This window comes from Chiloscyllium plagiosum, chromosome 17, assembly GCF_004010195.1.
Source record: "Chiloscyllium plagiosum isolate BGI_BamShark_2017 chromosome 17, ASM401019v2, whole genome shotgun sequence".
Taxonomy (NCBI): Eukaryota; Metazoa; Chordata; class Chondrichthyes; order Orectolobiformes; family Hemiscylliidae; genus Chiloscyllium; species Chiloscyllium plagiosum.
This window is the reverse complement of record NC_057726.1, coordinates 39683532-39705411: the sequence shown is the minus strand read 5'-3', so window position 1 is coordinate 39705411 and position 21880 is coordinate 39683532. Positions and strand designations below refer to the sequence as shown.

At 38.9% G+C, this 21880-nt stretch overlaps 1 protein-coding gene across 3 annotated transcripts in view; it reads right to left on the bottom strand.

Annotated features, from left to right (window-relative positions):
- phkb (phosphorylase kinase, beta) overlaps positions 1-21880 on the bottom strand; it is a 263395-nt gene that overhangs the window by 157014 nt on the left and 84501 nt on the right. For all 3 annotated transcript variants that reach the window (XM_043706917.1, XM_043706918.1, XM_043706919.1), the window contains exons 8-10: positions 18515-18630; positions 13320-13383; positions 7442-7537 (exon numbers count right to left, since the gene is read on the bottom strand). In XM_043706917.1, coding sequence (XP_043562852.1) covers positions 7442-7537; positions 13320-13383; positions 18515-18630 — 276 coding nt within the window. The remainder of the gene's footprint in view (positions 1-7441; positions 7538-13319; positions 13384-18514; positions 18631-21880) is intronic.

Below are 21880 nucleotides of genomic sequence, written 5' to 3'. Positions count from 1 at the left end.
TGGCCCCCTTAACTTACCACACACCCACGTCTAACTACACTATCTCAGGCCCTGACATCACCTCAACTCTGACTTGACATTCTCCTGTTTACTCAAGACCTGACAACTTCCAACACTGGCCCCAACAGTTCATTCTAATCAAGAGATCTGACATCTCAGTCACTAAACCCAACAGACTGCTTCTGTGCCCTGGTCTCAATGTCCCCCTATACTCCTAGGACCTGGTGCTACATTCCCAATATGCTCCTTCCTTCCCTGGGACCTAATACCCAGGAAACTAGCTAACCCTGACAAAGGACCTGACTCCATGCCTTCTGGCACTTGCTCCCATTGCTACCTCACTCCTCTGCCACTGAACCTGACACCACATCTCCCTACGACGGCAGGAGGCCACGAGACCCCAAGACCACATTCAACCCTGTCATCTTCTACACACCTTGACTGACGATCACTTACCTGGCCCCTTGTCAATTTGCATACTGGCTCCTTACCATCTTGGCACCCCCCACTTGGCATCTTATTCCTACCCATTTGGTACATTACTGACCAAGCATTTTACCCCTACCCATCTGACACGTGAACTACATGGCACTCTATTACCAAACTGCCAAGCATCCCACTTACCTAGCACCTGACCCCTTACCTACTTGGTACATTGCTCTCTTGGCACCCTAAACTCACATTTCCTTTATATACTTAACCTCTCACAAGGAGGGTTAAACTGGCTCTCTGCCATGTTGGACCTTTAAAGTACAGAATACAGCAACAAACTGCTCTGGGCTATGATGGAACTGTCAGAGTGCAAGTACAACTCTACATTTCTTAAGGAGCCCTAATCAGAATCCACTGTCAGAAATGCAGAGTTGTTCCATTCCAGGAAGTTTATCAACCCTCAGAGAAAAAAAAACTTCTTCTGTTCTAAAATGGTGACCCCAAATTTTAAAGCAGTACCCCTGGTTCTGGATTAGGCAACAAGAGTAAATATCCTTTCCACACCCACACACATTCAGAATCTTATACACTTCGATCACCTCGCACTCTTAAATTCCAGTGGAAACAAGCTCAGCCTGTCCAAGCTAACCTCTCAAAGGCAACTCACTCATTCCAAGTATCAATCTTATAAAGCTCCTCTGAATTAGATATATCATTCCTTAAATAAGGAGACCAGAAGTGTACACAGTATTTAGGATGTGGTCTCACCAATGCTCTGTCTCGCTGAAGCATAATAGCTTTTATGTTTTATGTTATATTCCTCTCAGAAGAAAGGATAGGACCCAATTAGCCTTCTTGATTATGTGCAATACCTGAATCTCAGCTTACCTTGGTAGTGATTGCAAATTCATCTACCATGTCTGTACTCCCCTTATCTATATCATGGATATAAATTGCAAATGGTTGAGGTCCCAGCACAGATGCCTGTGAGACTGTTACCTCATTTTCAACAATAGTGGAATTTGACAGACATTTTTTAAAGTTTTCTGGATTTATAACATCAGTTTCATAGTTTCTTACAAATTGCAAATTATATGACCATTATACGAGTTCAGTCATGTTTCTAAGACTGCATATAGATGATAAAGGATCAATTGTAAGAATCAGTGTAAGCAAATATTCTGTACTTTGGTGCCTTCCCAAACTATTTTCTGTTGAAAATTGACATGACCCTAGTCTCAAGCAAATATAAAACAGCAGCACAACATAGAACAGAGAAAAGTACAGCCCACAATGTTGCGCCGAACATGACTCCAAATTAAACTCATCCTTTCTAGCTGTCCTTTCTCTATATCCCTTCACTCCTTGCACATTCATAAGTTTATCTAAAAGTGTCTTAAATGTCCTTATCGTATTTGCCTCTGGCAGCATTATCCAGATTTCCACCCCTCTTTGTGTACAAAACTTGCCCCTCACATCTCCTTTGAACATTCCCCTTCTCACCTTAAATGCATGTTTTCGACATTTCAACTCTGGGTAAAAGATTCTGACCATCAATCCGATCTATGCATCTCATAATTTTCTAGACTTGTATCAAGTCAACCCTCGGCCTTCGACGCTTCAGAGAAAACAACCTGAGCTTTGTAGCCTCTCTTTATAGCTAATCCAGTCAAAATCCTGGTAAACCTCTTCTATACCCTCTCCAAACACTCCACATCCTACCTGTAATGTGGCAACCAGAATTGAACGCAATAGTCCAAGTGTGTCCTAACCAATATTATGTCTCATATTTACCTCAGTTTAGAACTTTTATTCCTGGTCCATCCTTATCCTTTGCCATAACAATCCTAAACCAAATTGAGTTCTCAATCATAGAATCTCTACAGTGTGGAAACAGGCCATCAGGCCCAACAAGTCCCCACCAACCCTCCGAAGAGTAACCCACCCAGACCCATTCCCCTACCATATTACTCTACAGTTACCCCTGACTAATCTACCTAACCTACATAGCCCTTAACACCATGGGCCATTTAGCATGGCCAACTCACCTAACATGCACATCTTTGGATTGTGGGAGGAAACCGGAGCACCCGGAGAAGACCCACACAGACACAGACAGAATGTGCAAACTCCACATAGACAGTCGCCTGAGCTGGAATCGAACCCAGGTTCCTGATGCTGTGAGGAAGCAGTGCTAGTTTTGATCACTAACTCCAAAATGTGTCCTTATTGAAACACCTTCCACTTGTACATGCTCAATTACCAAAATTAAGCTCAGAACTACCCTTTCCCTTGTTGGGTTTTATATGAACTATCATCACTGAACCTCCTAGCTTCACCACCCTGAGAGTTACCCATTGACCAGAAACTTAATTGAATCAAATATATAAATACCATAGTTACAATAGCAGGCCAGAAGCTGCAAGCTCTGTGGTGCGAAGCACACTTTCTGAAACCTCAAGGAATGTGTCAAGAGCACGATGGGATGGATACTCTGCCCAGATGTCTGCAGTTCAAACAACATTCAAGAACCTCAAGTCCATCCATGCCAAATGAATCTCCTGGATGCAGTTTAAGAACCTTGCTCGTTCATTACCTTTCATACTAAAACTCTCCCTACTAATTTTTGCATAGTTAAAATCCACTTATTATTCTGATAAGCTTCTGAAATTTAATTACACACACACACACATACACACACACACACACACACACACACACACACACACACACACACCTTGAGTTGTTCTCTTCCTTCTACCCATATGGTCTCATTTAATGATCCTTCCAAGGTAACATCCCTCTTCACTGCTATAATTTATTCCAGTATAGCAAAATTCAGTATATAATTATTGGTTTCTGTGCATCATAGATCAATATATACACCATCATATAAATATAAAAATTTACAAATGGAGATGTTGCTCACAGGCTATGAAGTGCTGCTCTACACTGTGTGCCGTTTAGTGTTTCATCCAACATGATTAGCCATTTGGATATAATGTCAGGTCAGTCTGATCATCATCACCTAAGGAACTTGATACTTAATGAATCCATATTAATTGAAAGTATCAATACTAACTGAGAGCTTTAAATGATTTTGCCTTCTGGAAGGTATGATCTAAGGATCAGGGATGTAGGCTATTCCACAGGAATCAAGACTTATTTGCTTCTTGTTGAGAATATCTGATTTCATAATTCCTTTAGAAAATAACTTTCAGATAAAGAATTGAATTCTAAATGTAAATAAATGGAAAATCTTGGTTGAGAAACTGGCATATGGATCATGGTACTTACATACTTACTCACTTAGAAGAGTCACTGGTGTTTATTAAATAAGTTATAGTTACAAATGAGAAGACTTAAACAGTGCCAAAGCCACAAAGAGCTTTTAGTAGATACAGGGGGATCTATATTTATTTCAATAAGTAATTTTAATTATGAATTTCATAGCTCATCTATCTTCAGTATTTTATCAATGAACTTTTCTCCACCATACTGTCAGGAAAGGGGATGATCAGTGAGATTACACAATATTCAGTACAATTTGTGCTTTCTCAGATATTGAGCTGTCCATGTCCATGTGAAGTAGACCTAACCAACATTTCAAATTTAGCAAGTAACGCCCATGCCATGCAAGTGTCAGACAATGATTAAGACATATTTTAACCATTCTCTCTTTGAATTCAATGTTGTTATCATCACTGAATCTCCCAGCTCCAATACCCTGAGAGTTACCCATTGACCCAGAAACTGAATTGAATCAAATACATAAATATCATGGTTACAAGAGGAGGTCAGAAGCTTTGTGGTATGAAACACATCTTCTGAAACCTCAAAGCATGTGTCAAGAGCATGATGGAATATTCTCCCGAGATGACTGCAGTTCAAACAACATTCAAGAAGCTCAACTCCATCCAAGACAAAATAGTCCACTTTATCAGCACCCCATTCACCATCTTCAACATGCATGATGATAGCAGAGTGTGCCACCTACAAGATGCACTGCAATAATTCACCAAAATTCCTTTGCAGAACTTCTCTCTGAAACACCCTCATTTAGAACAATAAGCATAGCAGGTGCATGGGAATGCAGCAATCTGCAAATTCTCCTCCAAGCTACACAATATACATGGTTAACAGAGTCAACGCCTATTGGTGAAGCATATTCTGAAACAAAAATACCTTAGAAGAACTTCTTTAATTTCTTCAGTGAGCTTGTTTTTCCATTTAAATACAACCTCCCATTCGTTCTGGCTCTTCCTTATATTAACACTATTTGCATTTTTTGACATTCTAATGCTCTTTTGCACATATATTTTAATATGACCAACTAATTAATTTTCAATACCCATTTGTCTTATTACCTTTAACTTCTAGGTACTTAGCATCCTAATGACAGAATCAGACACAAATAATTCCGATGAGATACTGTACGTACTTCCTTCACAATTGCTAAGAAAATCGTCCAATCTCTCTCCCTGACAGTATTGTGGGGTGAACCTACATCATACAGATCACTGCGATCTGACAGTCCCCATCTGTTCAATGCCAATTAGGAACAGGAAATAGATGCTGACTTAACCTGCAATGCCTACATCCTGAGGAAGAATTAAACAAAGTAATTCTCAGACCAAAGAAGCTAAAAGCAACTTAGCAAACAAGGAGGAAAATTCTTGGAAACAGCCAGTCTGGAAAAAGGACCACTGATTCCTCCATTAAAGATATAAATCATTTATATGCGTCTAATTACCTTTTACCTTTAAAACAATATGTTGAAAATTAGTTTACATTTTTGTTTGGAGCACCACAAAGCATGTCACATTAACATGGAGTTGGACTGTGGGTTTGGAAAGGTTTCTTTGTTTCAATTAAATTTGTATTTAAATGGAAAAACAAGCTCACTGAAGAAATTAAAGAAGTTCTTCTAAGGTATTTTTGTTTCAGAATATGCTTCACCAATAGGCGTTGACTCTGTTAACCATGTATATTGTGTAGCTTGGAGGAGAATTTGCAGATTGCTGCATTCCCATGCACCTGCTATGCTTATTGTTCTAAATGAGGGAAACAAGTAGCCAGTTTGATCGGAGCTTGTAGGCAAGGAGAGATAGAATCTAAGAGGAAGTAAAAAGCAGCAGTGGACCCGTGAACTGTACAGAAACTGTGGAAGCAGATTGGGAGAAATCAGACTGATCTATCCCAAGTCAGGACAATTAGAGTGGAGGCATTTTGGAACCAAGGTTCTTCCTGGTTTCTAAAGCAATGAGTATAAAGGTAGTGAGATCTAAGCTTAAGAGAAGTCCATGTGGGATATTGAAAAAAAGTTTGACAGCCACTAGCAAAAGTTACTGGAAGGATCACCATGAAATCAAGTATCTCAAAGAATAGTTGAAGAGGAGAAACACATTTATTTGAGAAAGTTGTGGCATATTTGGTTTGTTCCTTATAAGAGAAGTGAATGATCCCTCAAGATCTTATATAAGGGGATGTTTGGATGAAATAAGGAAGTGAAAGGATGTCTGGATGTATACTCGAAGACTTAGATTTTAGTGCAAAATTTATAGCACATGCTTAATTTCATCTTTTGACACAGTAAAATTTGTTTTGGGTTCAAAATGTGAAATAGTTTAGTCGATCACTGGGTGTTTAAATTTCTCATTAAAGATTAATGATCTCTCCAGAGATTATAATATTTTGCACTAGCAAAAACAGATGAAGAATCTCCTGTCACATTTAAAAAACTATACTTTTGGATACTTTTGTTTCTTTGGCTTGTTATAGAGCTTGACAATGGAGGGAAACCTATGCAGCAATCATAAAAAGCAACATTCCCAAAATTAGGGAAACTCCAGCCAAATTAATTATTTCTTTAATTAGGAATTTGAAATCCTCATTACAATTGAAATCATCTAATTTAGATCCTTTGTTGTCAAATCTCTCTAATCAAAGTGATTATAGTGCAACAACACTTTTCATAACCTTACTAATGTGATTCAAATAAATTCCTAATCACTGAGACAAATGTTCCGAGTGATTTCTGGAGGAAATTACACTGAAACAGTAACATTGCTGTTAAAATAGGCAGATGCTTTGCAATTAAAATGCACTGCTGAGATTTGCAGATTGAGATTGGATAACTTTTGAAAAAGTAACACTGTACTAAGCATAAATTCAGAACATTCTGTCTACCATCTACAAGTCAAATGTTATGAGTGTGATGGAATACTTTCCATTTGCCTGAACAATTCCAGCTCCAATGTCACTCAAGGAGTTCGATACCAGCCAGGACAAAGTAGACATTTAACTGCCATGCCTGCACTACTTCCAATAATCAGTGACTACACAACTAAAGCACAGTGGCAGCAATGTGTATCACCTATAAGGTATACTACAGCAACACACCCAAGCTCCTTCAACAGCATCTCTCGTACCCACAACCTCCACAGCTATAAGTCAACAGCAGCAGATGCATGGGAACACCACCACATACAAGTCATCCTTCAAGTCTTACAGCATCCTGACTTGGAACTATACACCTTCACTGTAGTTAGGTCAAAATCCTGGAATTTCCCATCTAATAGCATTGTGGATGTACCTACCGTCCATGGATGGCAGCTTACCAGCACCTTCTTCAGAGCAATTAGACATGGCCAATAAATGGTGGCTAGCCCAATTGTACCTATGTCTCATGAATGAATTTTTAAAAATTAAAGCAATATCTTGAATAATGAGTATGCCTGGGTATGCACATGCTGTGCAGTCTTAACCAATCAAACTTTTAATAAATCCATTACTTTGCAAAAATGCTAACTGCAAATGAAAATTATTTATCCACAGGATCTAGTACAGGCAATACCTGTTGGACAAAAAAAATCTGTAGGTGGACACATAAATCAGCACTTTAATGCATACCTTCCCAATTCAATAGAGATTTCAAAATAATAAAGTCATGAACCATGAGAATGATGTAAGCAATTGTTTCTTCATTTTGTGAAGATGTTCTACTTACGTGAGACCGTGATTCTCGTGGAAGCAACGAACACAATGTTTGTCTGTTCCGATTGTGAGCATCAAAATCAACAAAAATCACTGACCAAGAACATCCCTACAAATAAAATTAAAAGTGATAATAGAGTTTAATCATATCATACATATATTTACAGACGTACAGATGTTTAAGCAGGGAAGGAGGCAGAAGACTAGTAACAATAAACCAGTTAGCCTGACCTTGGTCATTGATGTGATTTGTAAAGTCCGGTATTAAGGATGAGACTGTGGAGTACTTGGGCATGCATGGTAAAATATGACTGAGTCAGCATGGCTTCGACAAGCAGAGGTCATGCCTGACAAATCTGTTACAATTGTTTGAGGAGATAATGAACGAGTTAGACAAAGGAAAGCAAGTGAACATGATCTCATTGGATTTCGAGAAGGTCTTTTACAAGGTGCCACACAGGCAGCTGCTAAATAAGATAGCAGCCCATGGTGTTAGGAGTAAGGTACTGCCAGAGGATTGGCCGAAAGGCAGAAGGCACAGAATAGGGATATAGCAGTCTGTTTCAGGATGGGAGACCAGTGGAGTTCCACAGGAATCAATATTAGGACCACAACCATTCAGGTTATATATTAACGATATGGATGAAGGAACCGAGGGCACTGTTGTGAAGTTTGCAGACAACACAAAGTTGGTCATGGGACAGGAAGTGGGGAGGCTGCACAAAGACTTGGACAGGCTAGAGGAATGGGCAAAGAAGTGCCAGATGGAATACGATGCAGGACGGTGTGAGATTATATACACTTTGCTAGGAAGAATAGAAGCGTAAACTATTGTCTGAATGGGGAAAGGCTTCAGAAATCTGAAGCACAAAAGGACTTGGGAGTCCTAGTTCAGGATTTTCTTAAGGTTAACATGCAAGTTCAGATGGCACTTAGGAAAGCAAATGAAATATTAGCATTCATTTCAATAGGGCTAGAATAATAGTTCAGAAATATACTGCTAAGATATAAGGCACTGGTCAGATCACATTCGGAATATTGAGAGCAGTTTTGGGCCTTGTATCCAAGGATGGATGTGTTGGCGTTGGAGGGGGTCCAGAGAAGGTTTAAAAACATTGATCCCTGGGATGAAGAACTTGTCATATGAAGGACTCTGGGTGTGTACTTGATGAATTTGAGAAGGATGAGGGTGGATCTGATTACAGAATACTGAGAGATCTGGATAAAGTGGACATAGAGAAGATGTTGCCATTATTAGCAGGCCACAGCCTCAGAGTAAAGGGATCTTTTAGAATTGACAGGAATTTCTTCAGCCAGTGGGTTGGGGTGGGAGGCGGGAAGGGGAAGAGTGTTAATCTATGGAGATCACTGGTACAGAAGACTGTTGTTGCCAAGCCATCGAGTGTACTTAAGCTAGAGATAGATAGGTTCTTGATCAGTAAGAGGATCAAAGATTATAGGGAGAAGGCAGAAAAAATGGGGTTGAGAAACATATCAACCATGACCGAATGGCACAGTAGGCATGATAGGCTGAATGGTCTTATAGTACATGTACGAATGAGGTGTTATTTTCAAAATACAGATATAAAACATGACAACAGCAGCTAGCATTTAATTAGTACCCTGAACATAGTAAAACATTCCAAACTGTTTCATAGAGCAATTATCAGGCAAACCTTTGGCACCGACAATTTTAAATTTGACATTGTTTAGACATTCCTTATAATAAAGCTTTTGAGATATGAGATTAAAAAATTCTAATATCTGTACACCATGTGAGTGGAATCTATTAGATGCCCACCTGTTAACAAGGAAAAAGAGCAAAGGGAAAAGTTATGGTGCATAAGGACTGTGCAGCACTGGTTTATTTCAATGGAAATCTTTCAGAGGTATATAAAACATAGAAAAGAACATAGAACATTACTGCGCAGAACAGGCCCTTCGACCCTCAATGTTGCGCTAACCTGTGAAACCAATCAGAAGCCCTGATCTAACTTACACTATTCCATTCTCCTCCATACATCTATCCAATGACCAATTAAAAGCCTGTAAAGTTGGTTAGTCTACTACTGTTGCAGGCAGTGTGTTCTATGCTCCTACTACTCTCTAAGTAAAGAAACTACCTCTGACATCGGTCCTATATCTATCACCCCTCAGTTTGAAGCTATGCCCCCTTGTGCTATCCATCAGCATCCTATGGAAAAGGCTCTCATTGTCCATCTGATCTAACCTTCTGGTTATCTTATATGTCTTAATTAAGTCACCTCTCAACCTTCTCCTCTGTAATGAAGCCTCAATTTCCTCAACCTTTCCTCATAAGACCTTCCCTCCATACCAGGCAACATCCAAGCAAATCTCCTCTGAACCCTTTCCAAAGCTCCACATCCTTCCTATAATGTGGTGACCAGAACTGCATGCAATACTCCAAGTGCGGCCATGCCAGAATTTTGTCCAGCTTCACCATGACCTCATAATTCCGAAACTTGATCCCTCTACGATTAAAAGCTAACACACTGTATGCCTTCTTAACAGCCCTATCAACCTGGGTGGCAACTTTAAGGAAAGTATGTACATAGACACAGAGGTCTCTCTGCTCATTTATACTACCAAGAATCTTAGCATTCGCCCAGTACTCTGCAATCTAGTTACCCCTTCCAAAGTGAATCACCTCACACTTTTCTGCATTAGGCTCCTTTTGCCACCTCTCAGCCTAGCTCTGCAGCTTATCTATACCCCTCTGTTACCTACAACATCCTTCAACACTATCCACTGTACCTACCTTAGCGTCATGTGCAAATTTACTAACCCATCCTTCTACGCCCTCATCCAGGTCATTTATAAAAATGAAAAACAACAGTGGACCCAAAACAGATCCTTCCAGTACACACTAGTAACTGAACTCCAGGATGAATATTTCCCATCAACCACCACGCGGTCTTCTTTCAGCTAGCTAATTTCTGATCCAAACTGCTAAATTGCCCTCAATCCCATGCCTCCATATTTTGTGCAATAGCCTACTATAGGGTACCTTATCAACACCTTACTGAAATCCACAAACATCACATCAACTGCTTTACTCAATCCAACTGTTTGGTCACATTCTCAAAGAACTCAATAAGATTTGTGAGGCACGATCTACCCTTCACGAAACCCATGTTGACTATCTCTAATCAACTTATGCCTATCGAGATGATTATAATCCTACCTCTTATAACCTTTTGCAACACTTTATTCACAATTGAAGTAAGGCTCACAGGTCTATAATTACCAAGGTGGTCTCTACTCCCCTTCTTGAACAGTCTTCTGGTATTATTTCTGTAGACAATGACGACATAAAGGTCAAAGCCAAAGGGAGGGCAATCTCCTCCCTGGCTTCCCAGAGAATCCTAGGATAAATTCCATCTGGCCCAGGGGATTTTTTATTTGCCCACTTTCCAGAACTTCTAACACCTCCTCCTTGTGAACCTCAATCCCATCTACTCTAGTAGCCTGTTTCTCAGTATTCCCCTCGACAACATTGTCTTTTTCTAGTGTGAATACTGATGAAAAATATTCTTTCAGTGCTTCCCTTATCTCCTCTGACTCCACGCACAACTTCCCACTACTGTGGTTGATTGGCCTTAATCTTATTCTAGTCATTCTTTTATCCCTTATATACCTATAGAACTAGCTTTAGTGTTTTCTGTGATCATATCCGCCAACAACCTCTCATGTCCCCTCCTGACTCATCTTAGCTCTCTTTAGGTCTTTCCTGGCTACTTTGTAACTCTCAACTGCCCTAACTGAGCCTTTACATCTCATCTTAACATAAGCTTCCTTCTTCCTCTTGACAAGAAATTCAACTTCCTTAGTAAACCACAGCTCCTGCGCTCAAAAACTTCCTACCTGTCTGACAGGTACATACTTATCAAGCACACACAGCAGTTTGAATAAATTCCACATTTCTATTGTGGAGATATACTATGTCGCAGGACACAGGAAATAAAGTCAATAATTTTGGATGCATTTTGCTTGGAAGTGAGGTGGAGAAAGATTCAACTGAGACACTAAAGGTGGAACTGGATAATTATTTGGACAGAAATGATGTGCAAGCAAATTGGAAAAAATAGGCAATTGACACTAGGTCATTTGTAAAGCTAATGCAAGTACAATAGACCAAATGGCTTCCTTGTTTATCTAATAAGATGAGATGGGACTTCACCTTGCTAGAAATATAACTGTAGATTAAGAAATTGATGCGTATGATATTTCAATAAGTCTATGGGTCCAGTTCTTTTAGCAACACAGAATTATCATCACTGGTGAGGGACGCTTATTGTAGATTTGAATTTAAGGATTATGTTGTTAAACTGCAGTATATTGGAGTCAGAAAATGATTTCACAAAAATTAATCTTCTGGAATTATACTTTACTGCTCATCTTAACAGTGGGTCAAATGAATCTAGGATATTTTATGGTGCTGCAAATTAGGCATTAACTGGAAGGAAATGGCTTGAAAGCTGTTCCTGTGATTCTGTTTCTGATGCATACCTGCTCTGTTCACCAAAGCATTAACATTTATACCTTTAGCTCCTAGGCATTGGAACTCTTTTTTTAAACCAATTACTCCAATTTCTTTTATCCAGCTTCAGTTTATCTCCTCTCTACAGAATTTTCTTAAAATAGGCCTCTGATAAGATTTTGGTCACCAATCTCAATATTTCCATTTTGGCTTAGCATCTACTTTTATCCATTATGCCTTTACAAAACACCATGGAATGTTTTTCTACGTATTCGGCACATTGAAGCAGGAGTAGGTTATTCTATCTGTTGAGCCTTCTCTCCTATTCAACTAGATCATGGCTGATTTTCTATCTGAATACAATTTTCCAGAACTATCTCTATATCCCTTGTTATCTTTAAATCTAGAAATCCAATGATCTCTATCCTGAATATACTTGATGACTAAGTCACCAGAGCAACTGAGGTACAAAACTCCAAAGATTCACCATCATCTGTATGAAGAAATTCAGCCACATCTCAGACCAAATGTTACTACTTAATTTGATATTGTGTCCCCTGCTTATGGGACCTGACAGCCAGGAGAAACATCCTTCCTGCTTGAACATGTTCAGCCCCTTACAAATTTGCTAAGAATACTATATGGGTAAACAAATATTAGCACAAAAACACAAGTTATTGGTGATGGATTTCTGTAAGTCTGAATCAGGTTAAAGGAAGTAGTATGATAAAGATCTACAATACATGATCAGTTAAGAATTTGGGTTTTTAAGGAGCTCTACCTTTTCCTGAATGTGTTGTCTCCTCAATAAAGTTTTATGTTTGGTGAATCTTTGAATAATGAAGAACCCTTTAATACCATTTTACTGTCTGGTGTGCAGGCATATTTAGCCACCCAATTGCAAACTATTGTTTCGTTCTTGCATGGACATGAATTTTGAACTTAGTTCTGGATTCCCAAAGATTTGCTCCCACCAATTTTGTATTATTATATTTAGGAAAAAAATACCATTGCAGTTTGAAATCTATAAAATTTTGTAAATTTTCAGATTGAAAACCACACTACTGATGCGTTGCAACAACTGAATTGCCTTTTTTTTTGCAAATTATTTAAAGCAATTTTTTATCTTCAAAAGTCAGAAAAACTAAATAAAACATTGCCACTCAATATTGCTTGTTTTTGTGAATTTAATTTTCATAGTTGCACAATTTATAGTCATTAACTTTATATACAAATCAATCCAAAAATAGGATCCTATATAAACACTAGGCTGCTTGCGAATGGGATGCACTGACTTTGCATGCCTTTTCCTTCACAGTTGTTGATGGATTACTGACAGTTACCTATTCTGATATGGAAACAAACAAGCAATAAATATAATTCAAAATACCTGATTGCCGAAGAGATTAAAACCATTGATTGCTTCCAACGCAGCTTTGGCCATACCAACTGAACTATTAAAGAAAGGGGCATATTTGAAATCTCAGTACATGCAATTAATACAATAAGCATCTCAGAAGCATGCATTTCTGTGTGTATTTTTGATGGGAGATTTTTTTGCAAATTAACCAAATTTCAAATTACTAAACATCATGCTCTTACAACAAACGTTCAATTTGAATTTTGAAGTATACTATTACCAATAATAAAATGTTCCTGGCCTGCCCTCCTGCACTCTCCATTGGCCCAGGTTTGATCCCCTGGCTTGATGGTAATGGTTAAGATGAGGTCAAATTACTATTCAACTCTGTTTAACTGTACACTGTGCATTCATTTTAACTTAGGCCAAGATTTTCCATTTTGAAGTTTAAAAATGGCAATGAGCATCTTAGGAATGTGTGGGGTGGGTTATCTTTACAATTACATGTCTCTCACCTAATTAGCTGTGCAACCAAGGTGTTGCGTCAGTAATTTAGCAAATCATATGTGGTGAATCAGAAAGAAGTTCTCTTCCTTGGCAGGACCTCTAGGACTCAAAAGCTTCTGGTGCTACATTTAAAGACTGCCACTTCACTTGCTGAAAGCTAGGAATGCTCCTGGAAAATTCAAAGACCTTGTGGTGGTTTCCCTAATGATTAAGAAATGTCACAAAGACAAAGAAACTGGCACTCATGTTTAGTGATCTTACCTTGCAAATGCAGGTTGGAGCCACGGTGAGAAATGGCATTCTTTTACCAGAGAATGGCACCAGAAGACCATCCCCTCAAACCCATTTGGCTTGGGCAGAGGTCAGTGGAGCATAGGTCAGTGACAGTGGCTCTCACCATCTATTCCACTTGTTCCTCATCCTTCTTCAACTACAGCATAAAAACCAGCATTTTCCAACCCCCTTCAGTTCTGAAGAGGAGTTATTTTGGATTTGAAACATTAACTTTTTTTTCTCTACAGATTAAGCAAGATTATTCTCATTATTACATAAATTATTCTCCAGCACTTTCGGTCTTTATTTAGCTTTGTGTTACGTGGGCCAAAAGATATACAAAAGCAGCTGAGGGGTGGCAGCTATCAAGATCCCACCCCATTTGAGGAGGACTTGCAGCTGGCTAGGGAAGACTAGGACTGTTCCTGTGACAATGGGGAGACAGGAATGGCCAGGAACCTAATAAGTAATATTATCATCTGATCTTTTATGCACACAGGGAATCTCATTACACTGCATAAACTATTCTGCAACTTCACCAATTAATTCTTATTGCACCAGCAGCACCTAGCACAGATTCAGCACAAAAAGCTGCAAGCTGAACTCTTCATCATCACATTTATCTCTGAGAAGGATGTCTTTTGAACCTCAGAAACTCACTGGCAAGACACAGAGACAACCACCTTGGTGGATACTCAAGCTAGATTAAACTCAATGACACAATCTATTGAGCACATCATTGACACGAGGAAGAAATGCCTGAGACCTCTTACATTCAGAGGACTGCTAGACACCAGGTGCCTATTCAACATCATGAAGAAGACATGTCCCTACTTTTGGGCTTAAGTGACATGATCAACCTGCAGAAAGATACAAGGGAACATTAATCGACTGTGCCAGAGGCCCTTGGTTGACTGGAAGGAAACATGGAAGAGTATTCCGTGTTCTTACTGTTGTGTGAGCTCCAGAAGAGTGTGCTTGGCTACCAGCACAGAAAGGGTGATAGTTCTAGCTGGCATCCACAGGGAGAAGCAATCAATAGGAATCCCAGGAACTTTTCCTCAGGATATTTAGAGTTCCCCAGCCCTTCTATCTCCCCTTTGGCATGACCCCATTGCCACTGGTAGCAACAGTGAGGAGGGTAAGCATGCACCTATCTGAGAGGCTCTTGGCAGCACGGCACCTCTATGCTTAGACACCCAGTGTATAATTGCCAAAGTTTTCAAAGTCACCAGTTCTACCACCTTCACAGTGGAAGTTAGGCCAACACCTCAACACAATGGGAGAGAAAAGAAAAAAAGCCTTCTGAGGATAAATAGTGGCACAGATGTTTAATCATTGCATTGAATGTGCAGTTTTGTAAATGTATTTTCACATGCACAGTTCTAATGTCAATTATAAATGCATAGCACCAATAGGAGATGAGAAGGTTTTCAGAAGCAAAAGAAGTGAAGCAGCTTAAACTAGTGAAAAGCTGTATTTCAACTGCTATACCTTGGGTACCTCTTTTATAATCAGCAAAGATGTAATCTGTCATGTGTCTACAGGCTTTAGGAGGGAAGGATGTCACATGTCTGGGTAGAAATTTTAAGATTTGAGATGGGCAATATGAAAATCATATGTCAATTCATCATTACAGTGGAGCTGAATGGAGGGAACATCCACATTTCAATTTGTAGCGTTGGAAATGCTATCAGGGAGGACACTCAGGCATAACACACAGACGTTAAAGGATCATTGCAGTCTGCAGTAGCACAGGAATAGTAAGGATGTGGGATAACTCTTAGTTTTCACCAATGCTTGGACCTTTTATTGTGACTTTTATGTCACTACAACAAGTACTATTTTAAAACACTTAGCCAGATCAACATGTTCACAGAAGAATCACAACTGCTTTATTGGTAACATTGATACATAGCAAGATTTGTGCGTGTCCTTTACCTTTCACAGAAGTAAAGAAATCACAGTAACATTTGAAAGGAAAAGTCAAATATTTTAGAATCACGGAATCCCTACAGCACAGAAAGAGGTCATTCAGCCCATCGGGTCTGCATTGACTTTCTGAACAGCATCCCACTCAAACCTAGCTCACCCAAACTATCCCTGCATTTACTATGGCTCAACCATCCATCCTGCATTTCCCTAGATACTTTGGACAATTTAGAGTAGTCAATCCACATAATCTACTCATTTTTGAATTGTGGAAGGAAATGCATGCTGGCATGGGGACAACATGCAAACACAGATAGTCACCCAAGACTGGAATCAAACCTGGATCCCTGGCGCTGTGAACACTGACTCTTGTTTGTGATTATGCATTCTTTTTCTGTATTCCATCACCAGAACAAGTAGATTCTCTGTACGTACCCACTGAATTCCTTGATCATTAAAAATAACGCAACTAAATAAACTCAACACTTTAAATTCAAGTAAACACTAATGTAAAATAATACAATTTTGTTTTGCTCATTTACAGGATGAGGACTTCGCTTGCTAGCCAGCATTTGACTTTTCCTTTCAAATGTTATTATGATTTCCTTACTTCTGTGAAAGGTAAAGGGCATGCACAAATCTTGCCATGTACCAATGTTGGCAATAAAATAGTTGTAATTCTTTGAGTATTTCTGTGAACATGCTGTCCTCGCTGAGTGCTCCAAAATAGTCCTTGCTTTAGTGACATATAAGTCACAATTGCCCAAAGGGCAGTTAAGCCTCAACCACTGAGAGACTGGAATCACATGTAGGCCAGATCAGGTGAGGATGGCTGTTTCCCTCCCTAAAGGACATTAGTGAACCAGATGGATTTTCAAACAAATGATAATAGATTCATTATTAGACTGTTAAAGGTCATCGTTAGACTCTTAATTCCAGACTTTTAATGAATTCAAATACCATCATCTACCATGGCAAGACTCGAACTTGGGTCCCCAGAATTTTACCTAGATATCTGGAATAATGGTCCAATGATAATATTTCTTGGATGTTGCCTCCCAAATTTAACTCTTTCAGCCCATCTAGAATTTTGGGGAAACTATGTTACACTCCTTTCATGATGATCTACCTTTCCCAAGACTTGGTGTGAAAACTGAAATCAGCAGGCCAGACCTAAGACTTGTGCATCTAAAGTATTAGATTAGATTACATTACAGTGTGGAAACAGGCCCTTCGGCCCAACAAGTTCACACCGACCCGCCGAAGCACAGCCCAGCCATTCCCCTACATTTACTCCTTTACCTAACACTATGGGCAATTTAGCATGGCCAATTCACCGAACCTGCACATCTTTGGACTATGGGAGGAAACCGGAGCACCCGGAGGAAACCCACGCAGACACGGGGAGAACGTGCAAACTCCACACAGTCAGTCGCCTGAGGCAGGAATTGAACCCGGGTCTCTGGCGCTGTGAGGCAGCAGTGCTAACCACTGTGCCACCGTGCTGCCCACTTTTGCCCAATTGTTTGCCCAATTTTGCATTCTAACCTCCACGGTAATAACTCAGTGGAGTGTTGGTGATCTGAATACTTTTGTACCAATTTAGTAACTTTGTATTTTGTGCTGCCAGCTTTAAGCTCCTCATCTCTCACCTTGAAGAAATATACTGATTTGCTTGTCGCAAACTCAAAGTGGATCACATTACATTAACCCACAATAAACTTCACAAGCCATAGTCTGCCTATGCTCCTTAATAACTTCTAATCTAATGTACACAATCCTCAAACTGTAAATCCTTACAATGTTATCTATAAACCTAGACACTTAACTCTGTTCCTTCATTCCTGTCATTAATATTAATAAGAGATTGCAAAGGCCCTGATTCATATCTATGGAGAATACCACTTGCCACATTTGTCCAAATGCTTAAATGTAAAATAAAGCATATCATAGTTGAAAAAGAGATTGAAGAAAAGGAAATTTGTGGAAACTGATGTCATTTTAAATCTTCTTTTACTTAAAATGATTTATTATTGTGGTACTGCCATTACGGATAGTCGTGACATTCTGGTAGCATTTTTAATGTGCTGTTAGAAATTTTACAGCATCATTGTACAAACTGATGTCTTTTAAATATCAAATGCTCAGCAAAACTTGTTGAAGCTTTTGGCATTCTGAACTTAATTGCACACAGTCATGAAAGTTACTCTACACCTCCCCAAATGTTAGCACAGGGTTAGAAACAGAAAGTAATGCTGCAAAAATGTTCAACATAAATGCCTACTTCAGATTGGAAATTACATTTTTTCATTATCTTAAAATAGGAAAAAGCATGCAATCGAAATAAAATTTTGTTAAGTTTAGAAAAAAAGTGCATCATCCTTATTGCATTTAATATTTTAGTAGCACATAATGACAAAACTAGCCATTTCCATTTCCCATTATATTTATACATGTAATAAACATACTAAATGCAGGTATAAAAATATTCATTAAGATGTGAAACAATATACCTTGAATGCAGTTCAGTGCTGCCATTGTTATATTTGCTTCCTCTCTCCCACATACCAAAATCTGGCCTGCGGTAGCTCCTTTCCACACAGAATACAAGATTTTGAATGAAAGTTACCTATTGAACAACATAACAAAGTTATGACACAGGCAGAAGACACTCAGTAATTAGTTTATATCATAATATGCTAAGGTTTCTGTTTCCTTCCTGAATATTGAAGCCTATATCATACTCAACCTAAGCAGGTTTGTAATAAAGTGGCTGGAATCAAATAACGGTTGGAAAACCCATACTGCTGGAAACATGTCCATTTGGACTCTCTCCATTTATCAGAGACCTATTCAACCATAGTAATAAAACATACCTCAAACATATGAATTTTTTCTGGCATTCTAGTATTTACATGGCAAGGTAACCGAAATGCATGTAGATTGTGGAACGAACATTACAATACAGATAAGATATGCCTACTTTAGTCTTTTTTTTAACCATTTTCCTTCATTTCCTGTTTGCTGCTGGCACTTAGTTCCTACAAGCCTTGCATAAATCGTTGTAAGTCATTCGGTTTTGCATCCACTTCTTATCCTGGCACAATTGGCTTGAAACTGGAATCCCTTCCTTTACATGAGTAGAAGGAGGACAACTTACAAAATCAGGTCTGGCTGCAGTTCAGGTGCTCTGTCGATTTTATCATTTTATGTTCACACCTGTGCACCCACATTCTCACACCGAGAGATAAACATACTGCAGTTGACAGATAATTAGTACAGACGGAGGCTACTATCGCAAAGGAAATGAGCACAGCAGATTTATAGATTCATAGTCATACAGCACGAAAACAGACTCTTCAGTCCAACCAGTCGATGCTGACCATAATCTCAAACTAAATTAGTCACATCTGCCTGTGCTTGGCCCATATCCCTCCAAACATTTCTTCTTCACGTACTTAGCTAAATGTTTTTTTAAACATTGTAACTGTACCCACATCTGTCACTTCCTCTGGAAGTTCATTCCACTTTGTGTAAAAAGAATTGCCCCGTGTCTCTTTTTTAATCTTTCGCCTCTCACCTTAAAAATATTCCCCCAAGACTTGAAATTACCCACCCTAGGGAAAAGCCACCTGCCATGCACCTTATCTATATGCCTCATTATTTTATCAACCTCTATGAGGTCACTCCTCAACTTCCTATGCTCCAGTGAAAAATGTCCAATGCTATCCAGCCTCTCCTTATAACTCAAGCCCTCCATTCCTGGCAACATTCTGGCAAATCTTTTCTGAACTCTTCAGCTTAATAATATCCTTCCTATAATGGGGTGACCAGAACTGGATAGAGTAGTCCGGAAGAGGCCTCATTTTGAATCCTCCAGTGACTATCTCATATTTTTTGTCCCTTCATTTGAACTCTCATTTGGAAACATCTACTTGTGATGGTTTAGTTCTTGTTCACTTTTCAAGAAGGTGTCACATTCCTACAATGTTTCTATGGTATCTGCCTTAGCAAATATTTGTTCATGGAGTTGCACACTGTATTCTATTGAAGAAAGTGTGGCATCACATTTTGAAGGGAAATTAGAGACAGTAAATAAATGCTGATCTTGCCACAGACTCTCACATTCTGTGAAGGGATATGAAAACCTGCAGAAGAAATCCAATTTATGGAAATTAACAGATTTAATGGCTCTATTAAGCTACACAAAAACATACGAACTTTTGTGTTGAGTATTTTCTTGGAAACACTGAAATCACAGCATGACATGCTTTCAGTGGCAACACTTGAAGAGAGATATGTCAGGAAAGTCAAGAAGCAGAATATAGTTGACCATGCCCACCAAAACAGCAGGAACCATTTCAGCAGGTCTTCGTATACATAATTGTCAGTAGCCTCGTCCAGGTATAACATCTTTGACTCTGAGTCAGAGTCTGCAACATTGAGATTGTAATGGTCAGTGTTGAGTTAAAACTTGATTTTAGTTCCCTGAAGGATGCCAGACCAGGCATCATCAAAAAGGTGTCAACTGCTTTATCAGTTGCCTGCAGACTAATGTGTATACCTTGAAGACAGATTTCTGCTTCTTGGACATACTTAGTTTTCACCAGCCTCTTCTTATTTCCCCTAAATGTTTGGTCATAAAAACTGCAGATCACAATTTGAGATGCTTCTCTAGCACTTTTTCCAAAATTTTGTTCATTGACAGTGACTCTACTTAAAAAAAAAATCCTCTTTAAATTTCACTTATGCACAATTTTATACCCTGTGTCTAATGTATTGTCTGTATCTGTCCAAATTTGAATCTTCACTTTGCTAAAGAGCAATGGCACTGGAGTCTACCAAACGCCATGAGGCATGATGTCGTTAGAATTTGGACTTCAGAATTTAACAGTGTTGTACATCACTGCTTTCAGGAAAATAAAGGACAAGTACAACTGAGAAAAAAAAAACCTTGCCATTAATCATCTCTTTTAGTTTAATCCATATTTGTTGTAAATATTGTGAAACACATAACATCTGTGTTGTGAACAATGACAGGCAAAGGTGACTACCAATTTAACAGTTTGTATCTATGTAAAGCAGTGACAGTGAGATCTGAAGTAAAGCAACAAGATTATGATCTGAAATAGTAATACTAGCAGTGTAATCTACAAATCTACAATAAAGTGGTGAGAGCAGACCTCAGCTAAATTGTAAAATCAAACAGTAACACCTGAATTAGTGCAAAGAGGAGGAAAGGCAGGACTCATTAACAGAAGTATCAAGGATAAGGAGTAAAGCAGGGAACAAACCTAAAGGAATAAAATAATTAAATTATGTTCAACAAGCAACACATTTTCTATAGAATCCATTTTGATGATATAGATAACTCTGGGACTTGGTGATTATAAAGAACATCAAGTTGGTGATTGCTTAATGAATAATGCTTGATTAGCACTCTTAAAGCAATAAATTAGTTTAAAGTAGAAAATCATAATTCTTGATTATGTGAAAAATTTAAACTCGCTAAATTTTATTCATTTTACAAAAACAAAATAAACTGAATTATGTACAAAAACTTTTTAAAACTTGAGGTGGACTTTGAGAAATGCAACAGAGTCGCCAAGCAGAGGCTGATAGCCAAGTTCGGTACCCACGAGGACGGCCTCAGCCTGGATCTTTGATTCATGTCACACTACAGGTGACCTTATCACATTACTCACTCACACACACACACAGACAGACCCACTGTCTACACACACTCTCTCAAACACACATGGTCACAAGCATATACACCATCACAATTACGCACACATTCTATCAAGCATGCACAATCTCACATGCGCACACTCTCTTCCTCTCCCTCGCGCGAGCACACACGCACACACTTTCCCTCT